We start from the raw sequence: 18,406 nt of genomic DNA on the forward strand, positions 1-18,406 counted from the left end.
AGCCGTTGACAAAGGCATACAGATTAGCCGAGCCGGTCCAAACGTAAACGGATACGTATAAATAGTGTTGTCACTAGCATTTCCTGGGTTTCCGACCGGCCGGCACGGCGGACCGACCGGAACAATATGTGAGGAAACCGTGGGGTTCCTTATCGATAATATCTTGAGCTACGGAGTGTGCTCAAATATTAAATACCTTTGTCTAATAAAAGGGAATGGAGGGGTTTAATTTTGAGATAGTAAAGGTAGCAAAATGTAATTGTGTATTCTACGTTGGAGATCCTAAATAAATAAATAAATAGTGGTACCTAATAATTTCGAACTGTGATTCTGTGTTCGCTTTAAAATTAAACACTGTCGAACAATGTCTCATGAGGACTAGCTAAGTTAAGTTATACCACACGGGTTGGTCGATCATAAGCCCAAACAATGCTTGGTGCGGTTGGTCCATGGATGAGTGAACATCTACTAAAGTCGTAACGAAATCTTCCATGTTTCGGAAGGCACGTTAAACCGGTTTGGCGTCTTTGGCAGAAGTTCTGGGAGTCAGAAACCGAAAGTCTGATAACCAGTCTTGCCACGGGGGATCAGGTTGCCCAGGTGTTTGTAACTGGATTCTGGAGATCATATAGGGTGGCACTCCATGTAAACACTGCTGCTCAGCTGCATTCAGTGTGACGGGAAGCTGACCATAGCTGGGAAAAGGCTAGGCAGTTTACCCATTAGCAATCAAATTACCTCTACAACTTTTCCCGTACATCTAATATATGGATAAGTTCCTAATTCAGTTATCAAGTAACTTCCGTTACCGGTAGTTATGACGCTACTGAAACTGTTGCGAATATCCCTATTTTGTCGTTATTGTGGTTTCAAGTCCAAACTTGTACCGTCATTATAAGTGAGGTATTGAGTTTGTTGAATATTCCGCTTGTTGGCTTTGTTTATTATTATCGGTATGAAACTTGTTAAGATATAATTCCACAGTAATTTCTAATATCAAAATAATACCTACTGGGAATCATCATGGTGAAGTATTTCTAGGATTATTGGATTAACTTGGTGTAAATCGAATTCGACGTGAAGTATAAGTTCATATTTATTGAGAGGTGTGTTAGTAATGTTAGGTACTATCGTCATCATTTTCAGTAACTTTAATGGACTTAAACATAACTGCAAAACAAGAATAGTAGTGCAGAGGACAACCTTGAAAACTGAAACGGAATTCTGCTTTTTCATTCACACAGTATTGCGTTTTACGGACCAACTTTTATTTATGTGTAATAATTACGGACCGGTATTATTATTCAACCAGCGAACAAATTTGTGTGTATATTGGGCGCAGCGCACTCTGGCATATCTCATCTCACTATATTCTGGGTAATAATCATCAGTGTGAGTATTATTGCCGAAAATTACAATGAAGCATTGTAAATTCAGAATTCATATTGTCGAGTAGTACCTACATGGAAGAATTTATTCGAGGGTTGCATCAAAGCATTTCAAAGAAATTGGTGTTGAATCTTGCAATTTGGGACTCGTATCTAATTAAATGCTGTGATGGAAATAGATAAATTGCGAGACCATGCATTAGCAGCGCTGTGGGGGATTTACCCCATATACATTTTAAAGTTCTATTTATAGCATAGCAAGCACTATAGCAAGTAAAGTTCCATAGCTGGAACTTAACCGTGTGAAATTTATTTTAAATTTCTTTAATGTTCGAGTGTTTTTTCAGGATTGTAACTTTCAATTGGACCTTCTGCTTCGTATTGCATTTAATTTAGTATGTACTGGCTACAACCTCCAGGCAAAATTACAACATGTATTTTCTCTCTGCAGAGAAGAATACGTTATACCTACCTGCGCAAATAACATTACTAACTTTCTTCTTCCTTCTAATAGAGCAGGAATTCTAACCAAGTCTTAAGAAACCATATTTCTAACCGCTACTCTCTAGAAGATTGTTTAGAGTAATTTATTAGTAAAACTACCCGTGCCTGACCTTAAGTAAGATAAGCACGTGCCCTATGCTTACTTAGGCACATGCTTGTTTTACATACATATTGTCGGTAGGTACTTAAGTCACTTGAGTTTTAAGTTACCTTTGGCACGTGTGAAATATGGGCGTCTGGCAAAATATTATAAAGCTGGAGCGTTTGTTTGTTTGATTGTCATCTCAAGAACTATTGGTCAGATTTGATAAACTCTTTTAGTATTAGATGGCCCATTTATTGAGAAAGGCTTCAAGTTACTTTTTATCCTAACGTGCGAAGTTGTTCCCACGGGACGCGGGCGAAACCGCGACTAGTGTATGAAATAAACGTGTTCTATGGCCAGTTACAAATTACTCTATCGAATAGCATAAGTTTTACTTCAACAATATTTCAAAGTCATTGGATGTAGACATACAAAATAACTAGTTAGGTAGGTACTATTCTCCCACTAAATCAAAAGTCCGTGACTTCGCTTTGTTTTGAACCTGTCTCCGTCCGAATGCTACATCCGATTTCGGAATGCTGTATGCAAATCCTGATGCATACGTGCATGATTGATGACTGTCGCCGTTGCATTCACGATATGCGAATATCTGGTCCCGTCGGAGTACCATGTTCATTTAACTTGTTAGGTTCTGCGGTGAAAAGTTTGACTACGAGTTCTAATTTTATTTTATAATCAGTAATGTGTAGGTTTCCGTATAAATAATACTTTAATAATAGTTAAACAGTATTTTTATAGCACCCTTTTTATTATAATTGGTGTAGGCGTAAGTATTGTGTGGCATAGAAAACTTTTAATCTGCCTGTCTGCCTATTCTGAGACACTAGCTAGCATTTATTATTTATTGTTTAGTAAATTCATAATAAACCATTAAGCGACCACTTCAATTCCTCAAATAGCCTCAAAGCAAATAAAATCACTACCAACCGCAAATAACTAAACACATGTACCTCAGCAATTACTGACTAATGACGTCACAGAATTTCGTTTGAATACGTAACGGCCAAGCGGCCATCTTGAAAGCTTTGAGAATTAATTAAGGGTTGCCAGTAACCGAGGTCTACATTATGACCGTAGCCACAACTCTCCCAAAGCTCATTTGACTGGAGTCTCGCAGACCCTCTTCGTAATAAAATTGTGGACCTCAAAATCGTTGGAGCGTTCTCGGTGTTTAGTTAGGTGCATGTATGATGAACTGAGTGCTTTTATGGACTTTTGTTTAAGTATTTTATGTGTTTTGCTGTAATTATGTTGTGGTTGTGCATAAGGTTTTGTTTATTAGTGGTAGAAATATAGCTTTTAAGCGCCGAAATGTAGGTAGGATCGAATGATCGCATTTTACGGCACTGCTAGCATCATATTAAAAATCCCAAGGGAATTTCATTTTTCTAATTTTAATTTATCAATGAAATAATAATATAAATTGTGTTTATAATAGAATGTAGGCCAGTATTTAGCAATTATCTTCCCTATCGATTTGTGGCAAACACGCCTGCAGAGCTGAAGTCATCATATACTAATTAGCAACATGATATTGCAGATATACGTTTGGCTAATTACACCTCGGAGAATCCTAAATAAGACGATAATCACGCGTCATCCTAATCTTCTGGTATCGTTTATAAAATATCCTTGAGAACTTCTTCCCAATGGAAAAATAGCAAGAACTATTAGTACTACATAATCAATTCCTGCGCTCTTAGTCTGTCTAATAAACGATTTTTATGCGATTTTTACCAATGTGATGGTGTTGTTTGTCATGGTGTTTTTACCTTGACACAGCTGTCACTACATACTATAAAACAAAGTCGCTGTTCCTGATGTCCCGTTGTCCGTTTGTACGCTTAAATCTTCAAAACTTCGCAGCCGATTTTCATGCGGTTTTTTTTAAAGATAGAGTGATTAAAGAAGAAGGTTTACGTATAATGACATCCATAAAATAGTGGGGAAATACTGTTATCCAGTGCGAAGCCAGAGCGGGTCGCTAGTAGTAGTATAAAAATTTACTGCAAGAAAAAACTCACCATATTATATACATTCTCCCAGTAGTCCAGGGTGATCAGCTGGAATGTGGTGAGCATGGACCACAGGAAGTTGTCGAAGTTCGTGTACCCATGGTTAGGGTTTGGTCCTACGCAGAGGCAGGTCCATTCTGGTGGACAGTGCCGGGCCCCCGTCAGGTTACCGCAGATGATGGGCACCTCATCTGCGTTGACCATCCAGTTCGATGGCTCTTGGATCCACCTGGGAAAACAGCTGGTGTTAATACATAAATTTTTGCTTTACTAACTTATGAATTATGATTGCTCAATCCTTCTCCGTGTGAGAGGAGGCCTGTGCCCAGCAGTGGGACGATAAAAAGGCTGTAACAGTAACTTATGAATTCATTAAAAATAAATATGTGTTATGAATTTATTAGCCTGAAAAAAAAAAACTCAAGACTTCGGTGTTTATATAAGGTATTGCTTTGTATGCATTAAAGGCGTAAACAATATTTTTCAAATAGCTTAACTATTAATTTTCACTTTATTGTTACCGCTATCTGTACTTTCAAGCAAAATAACAAGAACTAATATTCAAGTAGTTATACTAAAATACAGTGAATTTTTAAGTCCATTTTTACAACATAATAAGTGAGAATGTTTTCAAAGAGTCCAGGAAACATGATGGACAGTTATTTCAATATATTAATTCAAAATAAATTCGGAACATGAAACCTATTGATGTGAACGACTGAAATTCATAGAGTTCCCCAATTAATGGTTACTCGTTGAATTCATATATTTTTTGGAACAAACTCGTACTTGAGAAATGGTGTTGAACAGTTTTACGGCAATTTGATTGAAGAAACTTGCTGGAAAGATAAGCCCTTCGTTAGAGTTCGTCAGCGCGGAAATTATTTCTGCGAATCGTTATGGTAAATTGCAGTAGACTTTTGGTTTTGCTATTTATTTTTTTGATTTTCGACGTGTGATTCTGCAAATTAAATTGTGCCATATGCTAAAAATATTATTTTCTGATTTATTTTTAAGTTACTTCACAGAATGTTATTTTAATTGGAAAGTTTCTCTTCATGGCTGTTTATTAATTTGTATCGAAGTTATATTGGGAAATATATAGTAACTTTTCATTTATTTTATTTCTGAAAACTTAACGAATTTTTACAGGCATTTTACTCAAAAATACATATGTACATCTTATTTCAGTTTGAGAACTTAACTCTTAATTTTCAAGATTTTCCACCTAAAAAATACATTTTCAAAAATTCTACTCACGCAGACCACGCCTCATCGGTAAAGTTTTCCCCCGGGGGCACGACGAGGTTCCTCACGCACTTGTTCCTCAACTCCCCCATATAGACTTGTAGCGCGAAGAGAGCGAACACCATGAGACAGAAGATGGTCAGCGTCATTACTTCTGCCAGCTGCTTGAAGGAGTGTAGTAGCGCGTTGATAATGGTTTTTAGACCTGGAATTAATGAAGGTGATAAAATGGGTACATAAGTAGGAGAAGGTATAACCTAAGATTAATTTAGTTAGTAAGTCATTGTCTTTTAAAATTGTATTGCTGCGCTCTAACAGGGTATCATGTATGTACCACTATATTCTACAACACCTATGTAACACTCATGATCGCGATAAATATTTGAAGTTTGAAAGAGAGAGACGGTAGCTTCTTTTACTATGACGGGGATAATAGGGTCCGTCGGAACAGTGGGATTGTGAAGGGGCTACAGCGGTCCCAGCATACACTCCACCTTGCTTCTACAGCTACTTTTCTAGGTATCAACAAATCTTTGTGGGATGCTTGCTAGGTCATTTAACGAATTCATTAATAAAACTTAAAGCTTAGACGATAAGACGAAAATGATTCTTACATGAGAAGTAAGAAAACAGAAAAAAAAAACTGTATAAAAAAGTATCGTATCGTATCTTTATATACATATATTGTCGCGTTTAAGTTCCGATTATTTATAAAGAAATCTGATATTTAGAAATTTAAATATGTAGATATTTTGATATGATAGCATTGTTTAATTGCTTGAAGCATGTATTTTTCATGAAAATATCAATTATTTAAAATCAATTACACATGCGATATTTATTCAGGAACGGGAAACAACGTTAAAACGTTTATTGAATATTTGATTGCGTTGAAAAGTAACTTCGATCGTGTCAATGATACCAGACTTGGTTACATGTCTGACGTCATATCTTATTACTTGGGAGTACAAAGCGTATCATATCGTAACCAGAACCATTAGTTAAAAATTTTACAGTACAATAATATAATTGTGAAAATTATTTATATTGTGAATGTAGGTATCATCAATCAGTTGTAATGTAAGGTATTTATTTTTTGGTATATATATTATATTAAATTTTAGCTTTTGCCTACATCGTCAAAACTTGCAGCATTTCCACATTGGCGGATTTTTCGAGCAGCAAAACCGAGCGACAGTCCTGTTCGTAGCGTAAATAATGCTCACGTACCGGTAAAACAATAATGTTAAAAATACAAACATCCGAGTTGAGAACCTCCCCCTTTTTTGGAAGTTGATTAAAAACTACGCAACACCGCCACGTACGAACTTCGGCTCGGAAAATTCGCCAGTATGTAAAGGCTGTTAAACATTATTTCTGATTGCTATTTTTTATCAAATAAGCGGGTAACGCCGCAAGCAGAAGTTAGTTATTTATAATCTTCTGTTCAAATATGTATAGTAATCTCCTCGCTAATTTTCCTTATTGGAACAATCTTCATTATCTGGCTTTTGATCTCAGTTTGAAAGTTTACCGTTGAGGCTTTTAATAAGTCAGATAATGTTTAATGAGCTATCAAATACACGGGAACAGTATCCTCTCGTTGTCTCTGTCTATGTTAAAAGGAAATCTCGGTTTAGTGACTTTATTTTTTAAGTAGTTTTTAGTGAGTTTCTATTTATTTCATTACTGACTCCTACTTAATTTTTCATTGATTAACTTTCTGTAATACTAAACAGCGGAAAAGTTAAACAACTTTAGCTTGCTTGCTGAAAAATGGTAATATCAGTAACTACTAAACCGATTTGAAAATATAGTATAAGATATCCCATATATTAAGGAATACCTACTAATAGTACAATCTCCCTCTCCACCCACCCACACATCTCCCAGTCATGCTTAGCATACCCATTACATATCATTAACCATTGCCTGTCAAATTAAACCAGAATCTCTTGTCTGTACATTTTTTAAACCAGCACCTGTAAACAGACAAATCGGTTCTCCAACAATAATACCCTACGGAACGTTAGACGGATTGCTTGCTACCGTGATATTTTCTACTGAAACAGCTGTCCAAAATATACAAGACAAAATCTTACCCGGCATTATAGAAACAGTCTTCAAAGCTCTCAGCACCCTGAAGGTCCGCAGACCAGCGAGGTTGCCCACCTCCATGCCGATAGTGGCGTACCCTGATGTGATGACCACGAAATCCAGCCAGTTCCACGGATTCCGTAGGTATGTGTACTTATTTAATATGAAGCCCTTAGCTATGCACTTAATTATCATTTCCGCCGTGTAGATCGCCAGGAAAATGTACCTGGAATATAAAGAAATATGGTTAGTTAAATGGTAGAAGAAAACCTTACTTAGATAACTCTTTATTATAAATATGAAAGTCGTTAAGTTATGAAAGTTGTTAGTTAACAAATCGATCTCAGTAAATGCTTGTATGTTCACAAACAAAATACGTCTGTTTTTCTTCCAACTCAGTTAACTTGCATTTAAAGTGAAAATTCACAGCAAATCGTTATTTTAGGAAAACATACAAACTTTTAAGTTGGGTTCTTAGCGATATTTATTTCTTTCAAATCGTTTTTTATTTTGTGCAAAAATTGACTTAAAACGATATCTAAACTGCTTCTAAAATCCTCACAAAAACACATGAAAGTGAATATTTCATCATTAAAATACAAGATTAATTAACACAGACCGCTTTACCTTAATAAATGTAATCTCTAACCAAAAACTATACAGACGAGTTACGTGCATTTACATAGAGTTTTACGAGACAAACCGGCGCCGTTGGGTTGCACGAAACTACAATTCTCAAGTAGAATTACTAAAAATAGGGGAACAGTACACTTTGTTATCTTTTTAAAGGGTACGTTTTGGTAGAAAATTTAGTTTTTAGTAACTTTTATTGTCTGTATGCAAAAATGTTTGCGTTTTATTTCGTATAGTTTTAAGCGCTTTGTTGATTTTAGACTACGTTGCTGCTTGTTTGTAAACTTACCTATTTTATAATTAGTATAGTTTGATTTTGTGAATTAAAGAATTAAGCGTATTTTATAACGTATTAAAGGAAAATCAAAAAGTAATAATTTCAACAATTAAACATTTACCGCGATAAATGCAAACTGACAGGCGATAGGCAAAGGCACTAATCAAAACAGCCTTAAATACCTGCCAGCATATCGACGCATGTCTACTAATGTCTTAATCTAAGCTTAATCTTAAAGAAATAACAGCATGAAGACTCCAATTTACATATATTGAAAGTATATTTGTTGCTAATTCGGAAAAGAAAAATCTTCGGTTCATTACTTCTGGGTCAACAACCTTGCAAGGCCGCCATTATTGGCAGCCATTTTATATTTTTCTTCAGAAATTTTTGAAAGTAAAATGTAGGTATACGTCGTATTATGATGAATTTCATTTTCATCCGTCGTTTTGCCGTTAAAGCTTAGATAATAAACCAACTAACATTCAAACTAATGAAATTGGTTAGGTTTAGCGCTAGATTATTTTATTCTCCTAAAACATAGGCTTTAGCACTACACTCAGGGGTAATATAAACAAAACTAGCACTATTTACCCCACACTTAATATTACAAATTAACCAAAACCTCTTTACAGCAATTAATCTTATTTCACTTCATGAAAATGAAATCCAAGACACGAGCTGTGAAACATTCACACAATATGTCCGCCACATATCAGGCCACTAAACTATGCGAATGTTTAATTGTTTCCTTTCCATTCATCGTAATAAACGATTGTTTCCACGAAAATACTTGTTTGCGTCGTAACCTGTGCTTCCTACATGCCAGCGAGTAAATAGACATGCAATGCCGTCGTTAACCCCAGGCATCGGAACACAAGTAATGAACCAGCCATGTTTTCAATGCTTATACCTACGTCACTTAGCCATAATTTACTTTCCTACACCGGATTATAATGTGGTCCCGCGTAATTTATCATCGACGTTGAATAGGCAACTTAGTTGTAACCGTTTTGTGAGGCCTTTTGGGAATATCAAAAGTTGCTAACCGTTTTTTTATGTTAGAAAAAAGAGTGTATTGTGTGAAGTGAAAATGGTTCAACAATCGATTTTTGAAAAGAGGTTATTAGATTACGAAAAAGTTTTTATCTTTCTACAAACGATGGCCGCGCATAATTTGAAATTGGAAACCATTTAATTCGAGGAAAAAATATTTAAAAATAATAATTTAATGGCATTTCATTAATTCTTTTCAATAAAACAGCCAGTGCTATTTTTAGTCTATGAGAAAAGAGTTTTTATAGTATTCGCACAAAAATATTATTGAGTATTGAGAGTTGATTTAAAGTTTTGAATAATCATAATTATTTTTGTGTTAATATGTAACTGTAAACATTGCAATAATGTTTTTAAAAAATCATCTGTATTCATGCTAGTTACCGTTGTTCTTAGTTACTTCATGGTTACTTACTATCTGATCTGTATTTTACCACTAGGTATTTAAACTAGTGATATGTTTAGGGCTGTCATAATGTCTGGGTTTGTAAAGGTTGAAAAATTCAGAGGAAAACAGTATCGATAGCCCATTATATTAATTATGTTAATTTTTCAGAGCAGTGCGATAAAATTCGAATACACTAAAATATCTCGAACCTTTACAGTCTGCCGTCGGCAATTTAAATGATGGCAGCCCTAGACGTTCCCAAAGTGTGTGGTAGCGGCATAACTGAATTACTTATAGAGCTGGACTCGTATAGTAGAACATAATTATATCGAGGATATGGAGCAAACGAGTTTAACTACGACCATGGTTTCAAGTTTTAGAATAATTTGAGAGCACGTCATGAATATTTGATTTTAGAAGTGGATATCCTGGCTGGAATTTGGTTTAATTAGAGACGTATCTAATTGTGGCTTAGATACCTATGGGAAGTTGTCGTGAAATATCTTTGCGGCTTCGAAATTAGCCATGGTGAATTTGAAATAGTTGAAATATAGACTAACGGCCAGTTTCTTTATCAAAAGTAAAAGTTAAAGTAATGTCTAAAGTAAAAGTAACGGTCAAATTCGTTTTTTCAAGGCTAAAGTGACAGCAAAACTAATAGAAACATTGAATTTGACCGTTACATTTTACTTTAGACATTACTTTGACTTTTACTTTGGCTTTAACTTTTGATGAAGAAACTGGCTGTAAGCGTCTAATGGCTAAATTTTCAACCGCGTCAAGTGGAAGCTACTTCCTGTACCGGGATTAAATATAGCAACCGGGGATAATGTAGCTTCCCAACAGTGAAAGAATTTTTCAAATCACTTTTTCACAAGTTTCAGAGGCTTTATACAAACAAACAACCAAGAAAACTCTTTTTAATATTAGCCTAGATCATAATTAAACTATGCTTAGAACTAAATAAATTCTTCTACACAAATCCAATTAAAAGACAAGTATTCAAACTTAAAATATTAATTACAAAAACGAATTTCGTTCCAAGCGCTCTCAGTTGGAGTAAATCTCAGTTAACTTTATTACTTAGTAAGAGCTGTCGGCAACTGCTACACTTTATCATCGTAGTTTTGTTAAATAAACTTTAGAATGTGATATATAGTAGCTTGGGATAGCTTTGCTTGTCCCCAAGAGGGGGTGCCGTGGATAGTTACGGAATATCCAATTTTAGAACTGTTTGGTTGGTAACTATTGCATTGGTCTCTGCAGTCGAGATATAAGGTAAGTCTATTTAGGTGCGATGCATTTTAGCCAATTATAGTATTTACTGGCTTCCAAGGTACTATAAGAAAAGTGTTATATCCATTGCAAGTTAACGATTTACTTAGCGTTTTAGTATTTAAGCTGTGTAAAAAATATACTTCTACTGCTTCTTATTTCTTCACTTTTCCTCAAATTACAATAAAAACGCAATAATTTCATTATGGTATAGTTTGAACTTGATTATGTTAAAGCTATTTTATAGATAGATAACTTGCGTATAAGTTTTTGAGAGCGGAAAACGCGAGTCAAAAGCGCGTTAAAAAGAAATTGAGAGTCCATAAGCATTCATCCAGCGTTGTATAAAAAACTACAACTTTATACGTACATACTTTCTCGTTAACTTTTAACTGTTTAACTAGTTAAAAATTAGGTTAATATTGCCATTATGAGATAAAATTAGCAGCGTAGTTCAAGTGTTATGAAAACTGTGATAGTTAGTTAATCAATAGTTAGTATAATAGTTTTAGCAAAAAGAGCATTTATTAGGTAGGGAAGAGTAGGGGTTTTCGCAAACAATGTCTATTACCTGCTTACAGTTTATTAAGATTGGTTCTTAGCGCTGTGCCTTGACTGTGCCCGAGCTATAACTATTAGTATATTTAACTTCGATACGAATTACTATATTTTTAAGTGATAAAATGTGTTTTTAAGTTTATCGCGAGACGCGGCGGAGTAATTTTTTATGCAGTTATCAATGACGTGTTGACAATGCTACCAAACCTAACACAACAATTTTATAACCTTACAATTATCTAACACGTATTTCCACCGACAAAACCTTCACACAAATTTTGACGTTTATTTATAGTGTTTAAAACATCCCTCTTAGAACTAAAAGCCTGTTTGTTTCATAAAACGCTCGAACAATGTACAGTTCGGAAGTTTAAACAAAGTTTGTGTTACATTTACGAGAGCTCAATGAATACTGACTACATAAAAGGGGTCATGAGACTGCGTGAATAGCCGCCATTTTCTATTGGAATAAACACGTTTCTACTTAGTTTTAGATACATTTTTAAGCGATAGTTTTAGTCCTATATTTATTTAGTAGTTTTTATTTATGTATTAGTTAGACTTTAGAGTCCTATATTTTATAAAAATGTGTGTATCTGACGGTCTCGTTTTTCTCATGAGAAAAGGTTGTGACCTCTACCGCTCTGGCGTTTGTTCCTCATCTGAAGAAAATGATTACTTAGTCAATACAGTAGGTTCATGGCAAATAAGTACAGAAATATGCTCTGAAATTATGAAATAATGAGCTTTTATGTTGCCAGTTACACAGACGCTTAATTCTAGAGTCCATAAAATTCCAAAAACAAGGTCCTCTGAATACTGATTATTTGCATTCCAATAACATACAACCAATAGTTAATTATCATACTTATTTTCACTGTAGTAAGGTCTATATTTCTGTGTTTCCACAGGGCAGGGGTCTAACAGACTCGCAAACGCTTGTCAAACGGGATTCTGTCGCGTGGTAGTGACAGATATCGCGGGCTTAGTAAAGTATTCCGAAAGATTATGTTCTCCAATCGAGTTTGTGTTCAAGCTGAAAGTTATTAGGGTTCAATTTGGCTTGAACTTTGAGGGTGTTTTCAGAACATTGAGTTTGTTTTGCATTGTACGTAAGCGCTGGGCCGTAAGTCCATTATAAATGTTACACAAAAAGGTATTACTGTTTGACTGGATGTAGTCATTTATCAATAATATAATGTGTATTATTTGATTAAAAGGGATAATTACAAATGCTTAATTTTGTTGGTTGATTAATAATGATGCTCCTCCTAAGTCTGATATTGTGATTATAAATTATACTTAGGTACAACCGAATATTTTAATAACTTTCTACATCTCTCAAGCTGGACAGTGAATTTGACATTTGATTTTCCCGATATACCTATTTTCCCCTGCCATATGTTTTCTAAAGAATTTCTTATTTTTTAAGGTATAACCAATACCAATATATATATATTTTATTCATGGTTCCTAAAAGGTAACCAAACTTTATGAACAGTCAAACACACACATTCTGAATTCAAATTAGTCTCAGAATGAGCATTAATAAATAGAAGCGTTGTTTTCAGCAGTTTTCAATTGTTTATGCTGTAACTGTAACATTACCAAACAGAACAATTTGTTTATGTCTGCTGAAAGAGATTACTGAAACTAGCTGTCGTGTTGCAAATAAATGGGAACGTCTGAGAAATTATTTTTGAAATTATATTAAAGAAACATTTATATTTCAAGCCAACTGTGTCTTGCAGTTTTCGCTGCGTCCTTAGAGATTTTCGTGCACATGCTCACGGTTGAAAATATTCAAAGTCTAAGATTTTATTATAAATTCATGATATTTGTTTGTCTTCAGTTAAGCGTGGTGGTTAACGCTCAATCCTTCAATGTATGAGAGGAGGCCTGTGTCCAGCAGTGGGACGATAAAAGATGATGAAGTTGCGTGTCGCGGAAGTATTGGACAGATTTTTTTAACTGTTTTGTAGCAAATTTATCGAGAAAGGCTTTGAGTAAGCTTCTACTTATCCGGGTCCGTGGATTAGTTTCGTAAACTCGTACCTGTATGTATCAAGCGTCACTATCCCAGTTAAAATACGGCGACCTATATTAATACTTATAATTTTTGAAGCTAAATGAACTCGCAGTTAATATTACATTGCTTATAAAGTCAATTTTTACGTAAGATGGCGGTAACCGCCAATAAAATGTTTTTCTTTCCAATCCATCATTATTTGCGATTTGTTATTTACCGTGGTTGTTTGCGCGATCGATCAAAGTCAACTAAATCGGGTTTTCTTGGCCAAACCGAGTTAATTTTAGATGGCTGCACCGACCGGATTTCTAAGGGTTGTTATCTTAACAGGAAAATCGATTTAAATAATGATTGCCAATTATTTCTCGAGATTCTTATCGAGTTATGTCAAAGGATCATTTATTTTTAAATGAACTTATTGGGAATTTAATTTATATTTATAATATAAAACTTTTTGATCGTAATTGTAATGATACAGAATAGTATAGAACAAAATTCCATGTTTTTTCATTTTCATAAATTCGGATTTGTCAAAGTTTTCACCGGATCTTTTTTTTAATAAATGCAAAGGCCTAAAGTCAAAACGAATCAGTTGTTAACGACATAAGAAGACCCCAGCAATCTTTGCATAGCTTAACAACAAATTCCAAAAACATCTTCCTTGAGTAATTTCCATGACAATATGTTGTCAGCTGTCCAATAAAAGCTAATACTGTTGCTTAACAAATATTATTTCTGTAACAGATGTCTCCATATTTATAAAGATAACTGAGAAAGCTCCAGTTTATTTGCTGAGCTATTCAACAGGTTTATATGGTTTCAGCTTTCAATAATGCTCTCATTTCAAGAGTCAACAGACAAGTTAATTATGTTCTTCAGCTTTTTTTAATGAAAGTTTCAGAAAAGCATTTCTTTATTTAGTCGCAGGCAATGAGGCTACAGTTATGTATTTACGGTAACTACTCGTATGTAATTGAACTATAATAATCCAATTATACGCAATTTGAGCTGTGACCAATAAAAGTTCACAACCTTGTTAACAACATCATTGACCGCTTGTTAAAATGACTTGACAATGCAACAAAAACCGCGGACTTCTATAACCTATCTAAGTATCCGTTGTTGATTTGCCTCCTATAGTCTGTTTTTTAATCTCGTAGACTAAATTGACACTTGCAAAATGTCAAACTTCCAAATAATTTTGCTAGCTCTGTGGTGCAATGTTGTACTTACAATACCGGTTCGTTGAATCGTAACTTTTTATCATAATTAATAATATTCATTCAAAGTTTTATATTTAAAATTCACGTACGTACACATGGCTGTACGACGTGCTACAAACTGCCAGGGATATCTGACCACGCAAAGCCATGCGTAATCATCAAGGATAAGCCCATTATTTCAGGATGACTTATTGTAAAAAGTTACGATTCAACGAACCGGTATCGTAAGTACAACACTGCACCCCAGAGCTAGCAAAATTATTTGGAAGTTTGACATTTTGAAAGTGTCAATTTAGTCTACGAGATTAAAAAACAGACTTTAGGGACAAAATTTTCACATTAGCCCCATACAATGAATGTCAAATTTCTATCTCTAGTAAGTCAAACGAAAGGATGGATAAGTTATAAAAAGTCATAAACCAATCCAACACTCATACACATCCATTCTGCCTTCCTTTACAAGCTAACACAAAACGAATATAACACTTCCTCCGTCGTAATAAGGTCTAATATAATTAAACCTCACGGGGTGTCGAGAAAGGCAACTAAATGATTGAATCACGGATAGCTGGAGGCGTGCCTTCCAACTTCGTAAGTGCTGGGATCTAGTTCTCGGAATAGAAAGGTATTTAACATATACTAGTATACATGTGAAGCTAACGTTTCGTAATTTTGTAGCGAGGAGTTTAAATGAAGATGGAATGTGTTATGATTTAACTGGTGTTTCATGAGTGACTTCTACTGCATTATTGTTGCTTATATTATAAAATCCAAAAGTTACTGTCTGCCTCTCTGGATATCATGCCAAAACTACTGAACGAATTTAAATGAAATTGAGTACATAGATAATCTACCACCCAAAAAAGGATTTAGGCTACTTTTTACCCGAGTGTGGGAAGTGGTTCCCTGGGGGCGTGAAAATGTATCAAAGTGCTGTAGGCACAACGTCTGTTTGCTTTATCAACCTAGTTCAGTTCATAAAAAAGCCTTTGATTATTTTCCAGGCTTAGCGACGATAAATTATTTAGTTTCGTAACATTATACAACTGTAATCCAATGTTAATTTAGACTGTTTAGCAATTCAGTATGTAATCAGTGATTACCGCGTGTGGAGTACAAATAATTCGGATCGTGAAACTAATACCGACTAGTTTAACTCATTTAACGGGATTAAGTTTTGGGTCCCGTTTTTAGGTAAATATACGAAGCCACTATGTAACGTGTAAATAATGTTGTCTTGAGAAAACGCCTATCTACGGACGGAAAACCTTTGACATCTTTCCATATTAAATAAAAGATCCCGACGAATTGAGAATCTGCTCTTCCTTTTTGGGAAGTCAGCAAAAAATTACTATGATCTTGTACAGATCGAGGTAAGTAAGCTAAAAGGGAAACAAAAACTATCCAAGTTCCAAGTTCAAAATCCACCTAATAATAAAGGTAAGTACCAAAGAGTACCACAAAACCGTGAATCCTTTTTTCAAACTGGCACATAGCCAGCCAGGAACAATTCCGAAGCTAAGACAGCGAGCAGAGACATGAAAAAATAAAACAGCCAACTTACTACGAAGGAGGCCAGATAACTTCGGGAGAAAACAAATGTATCGCGGAAGGTTTAATTTAAAATGTTCTTGCGTACTCCTTTTGTAAATGGAGTGTGGACTCCGATAAAAAGGTTCGTTAGGAGTCAGGTAGCCAGGGCCGCGCCGCCCCTGTGTGCGAAGTGTGCGGCGCACACAGGCGCCAAGACAATAGGGGCGCCGCGCCGCCACTGCCACCTAAATTATTTTTGTTACCTATATGATTGTTTTTTGTAGTGGAGTATCGACAAGTAGGTACAATACGCGCAACATAGGCCTTGTAAACTACAAAACATCTATAACGCTTATTGAACAAGTCTCTCAATATTTAATGTTTATTATTATTCACGTTTATGGTTTCATTTTACGTTCAGGGTTTTAGTTTACATTCCTTACGAGCTCAACGTTAAAACGGCGGCAGTTCTTTGAACCAGAATAATACTACGAACCAGAATAATCCTTACTATCCTTACTAATATTATAAATCGGAAAGTGAGTTTGTTTGTTTGTTTGTTTGTTTGTTCCGCTTTCACGCCGTAACTACTGAACCGATTGCTTTGAAATTTTGCAGACGTAAAGTTAGAAGTCCGGATTAAATAATAGGGTACTTTTTATCCCGAAAAAAATAGGTAGATATTCCCGAGGGAAAACAAAAATATTGTTTGCTTGATGGATGGATTGTAGATGGCACTGTGTGTCGTTTACGCGAATTTTTTCATTGTTTTTCGCATGGTCAGCTCTATGTAGCGTGTTCCCGGGTTTCCAGTGCCCAAAATCTGCATGTTTTTGCTCCACAAGGGAAAACGTATAATATAGTATACCATTCAGTTTTGGTTTAACAACTAATCCTATCCAGCGTTACATCGCGCTTCTTAGATTTTTCCGTGGGAATGAGAATTTTTCTTATAGTTGTGATTTATACCGCAATATAACCGAATTCCACGCGGGCGAAGCCGCGGGCGGAAAGCTAGTTCTATATAAATAATACTACGATCCGTTGCGTGCGATACGTCCGTTGCGTACGATACCGACAAGTGGACGCTTAGCTTTAACAAACAATTTTAAAAAATTCGCGCTCGCTACGCTCGCGGCTGTTCACTTGTCAGTGCCTACCGTTCATTCTAAAACCCAAAGTCCCAAAACTCTAAAATTTTCGCGCTCGCTACGCTCGCGGCTGTTCGCTTGTCAGTATACTTCTTTCTAACATGATTAGAGTACTTTTATGTCCCAAAAGTCAAAAATGTTCGCGCTCGCTGCGCTCGCGGCTGTTCGCTTGTCGGTACCGTTCCTTCTAACATGATTAGAGTACTTTTATGTCCCAAAACTCAAAAATTTTCGCGCTCGCTGCGCTCGCGACTGCACCTTGCACCGTTCTTTAATATGCAAGTTTAGATGCTTTAGTGACCCAAAGCTCAAAAATTTTTGCGCTCGCTACGCTCTGCTTTATTTTCCACTTCTTTTATTTTTTCAATCCTTTTTTAGCCGAACCTAGAAGGTAGCGCCGCTTGTAAGTCCTTTTATTAACAAGAAAATAACTCCTAGCTCACAACAGACTTTTCACGTAGAAAAAAGGGCCTCGCATAGACCTGCCGCACGTAGCCTCGCAATGGCTAGGGCCGCCGCTGACTGGAGAACATTTATTTCAGTCAAATTTAACAATTAAAAATATTCATTCAAAAATTAAATTCGTTTTATGATGATTCGTTGAAAAAGAGGCGCTTCATAGGTTTCGCACACAGGCGCTGCCGGGGGTCGGCGCGGCCCTGCAGGTAGCTTTCAGAGGTGGAATAAAATAAATTAGTATTGTAGTTATTTTGATTATTGTGTTGGTTTTGGTTGAAATAAACTGACTATATACAAGTATCTGCTTAAAGTTTTAGGTCTCCCGTTGAAAGGATAAGGTATAATTGGTCTGAAAATATGAACATATTCAAATCACTAACTTTAATTAAATTCTGTAGACTGTAGTGGACCGTTCTTTTGGACAAATATATTAAAAGTAAATAAATATATGTAGATCGAAAGGGCA

General features: G+C 35.4%; 1 protein-coding gene across 3 annotated transcripts in view; it reads right to left on the reverse strand.

Annotated features, from left to right (window-relative positions):
* Positions 1–18,406, reverse strand: part of LOC110371226 (sodium channel protein 60E) — a 158,301-nt gene that overhangs the window by 26,691 nt on the left and 113,204 nt on the right. For all 3 annotated transcript variants that reach the window (XM_049845219.2, XM_064038216.1, XM_064038217.1), the window contains exons 4-6: positions 7,364–7,584; positions 5,274–5,466; positions 4,023–4,242 (exon numbers count right to left, since the gene is read on the reverse strand). In XM_049845219.2, coding sequence (XP_049701176.2) covers positions 4,023–4,242; positions 5,274–5,466; positions 7,364–7,584 — 634 coding nt within the window. The remainder of the gene's footprint in view (positions 1–4,022; positions 4,243–5,273; positions 5,467–7,363; positions 7,585–18,406) is intronic.

This window comes from Helicoverpa armigera, chromosome 15 (assembly GCF_030705265.1).
Source record: "Helicoverpa armigera isolate CAAS_96S chromosome 15, ASM3070526v1, whole genome shotgun sequence".
NCBI classification, from domain to species: Eukaryota; Metazoa; Arthropoda; class Insecta; order Lepidoptera; family Noctuidae; genus Helicoverpa; species Helicoverpa armigera.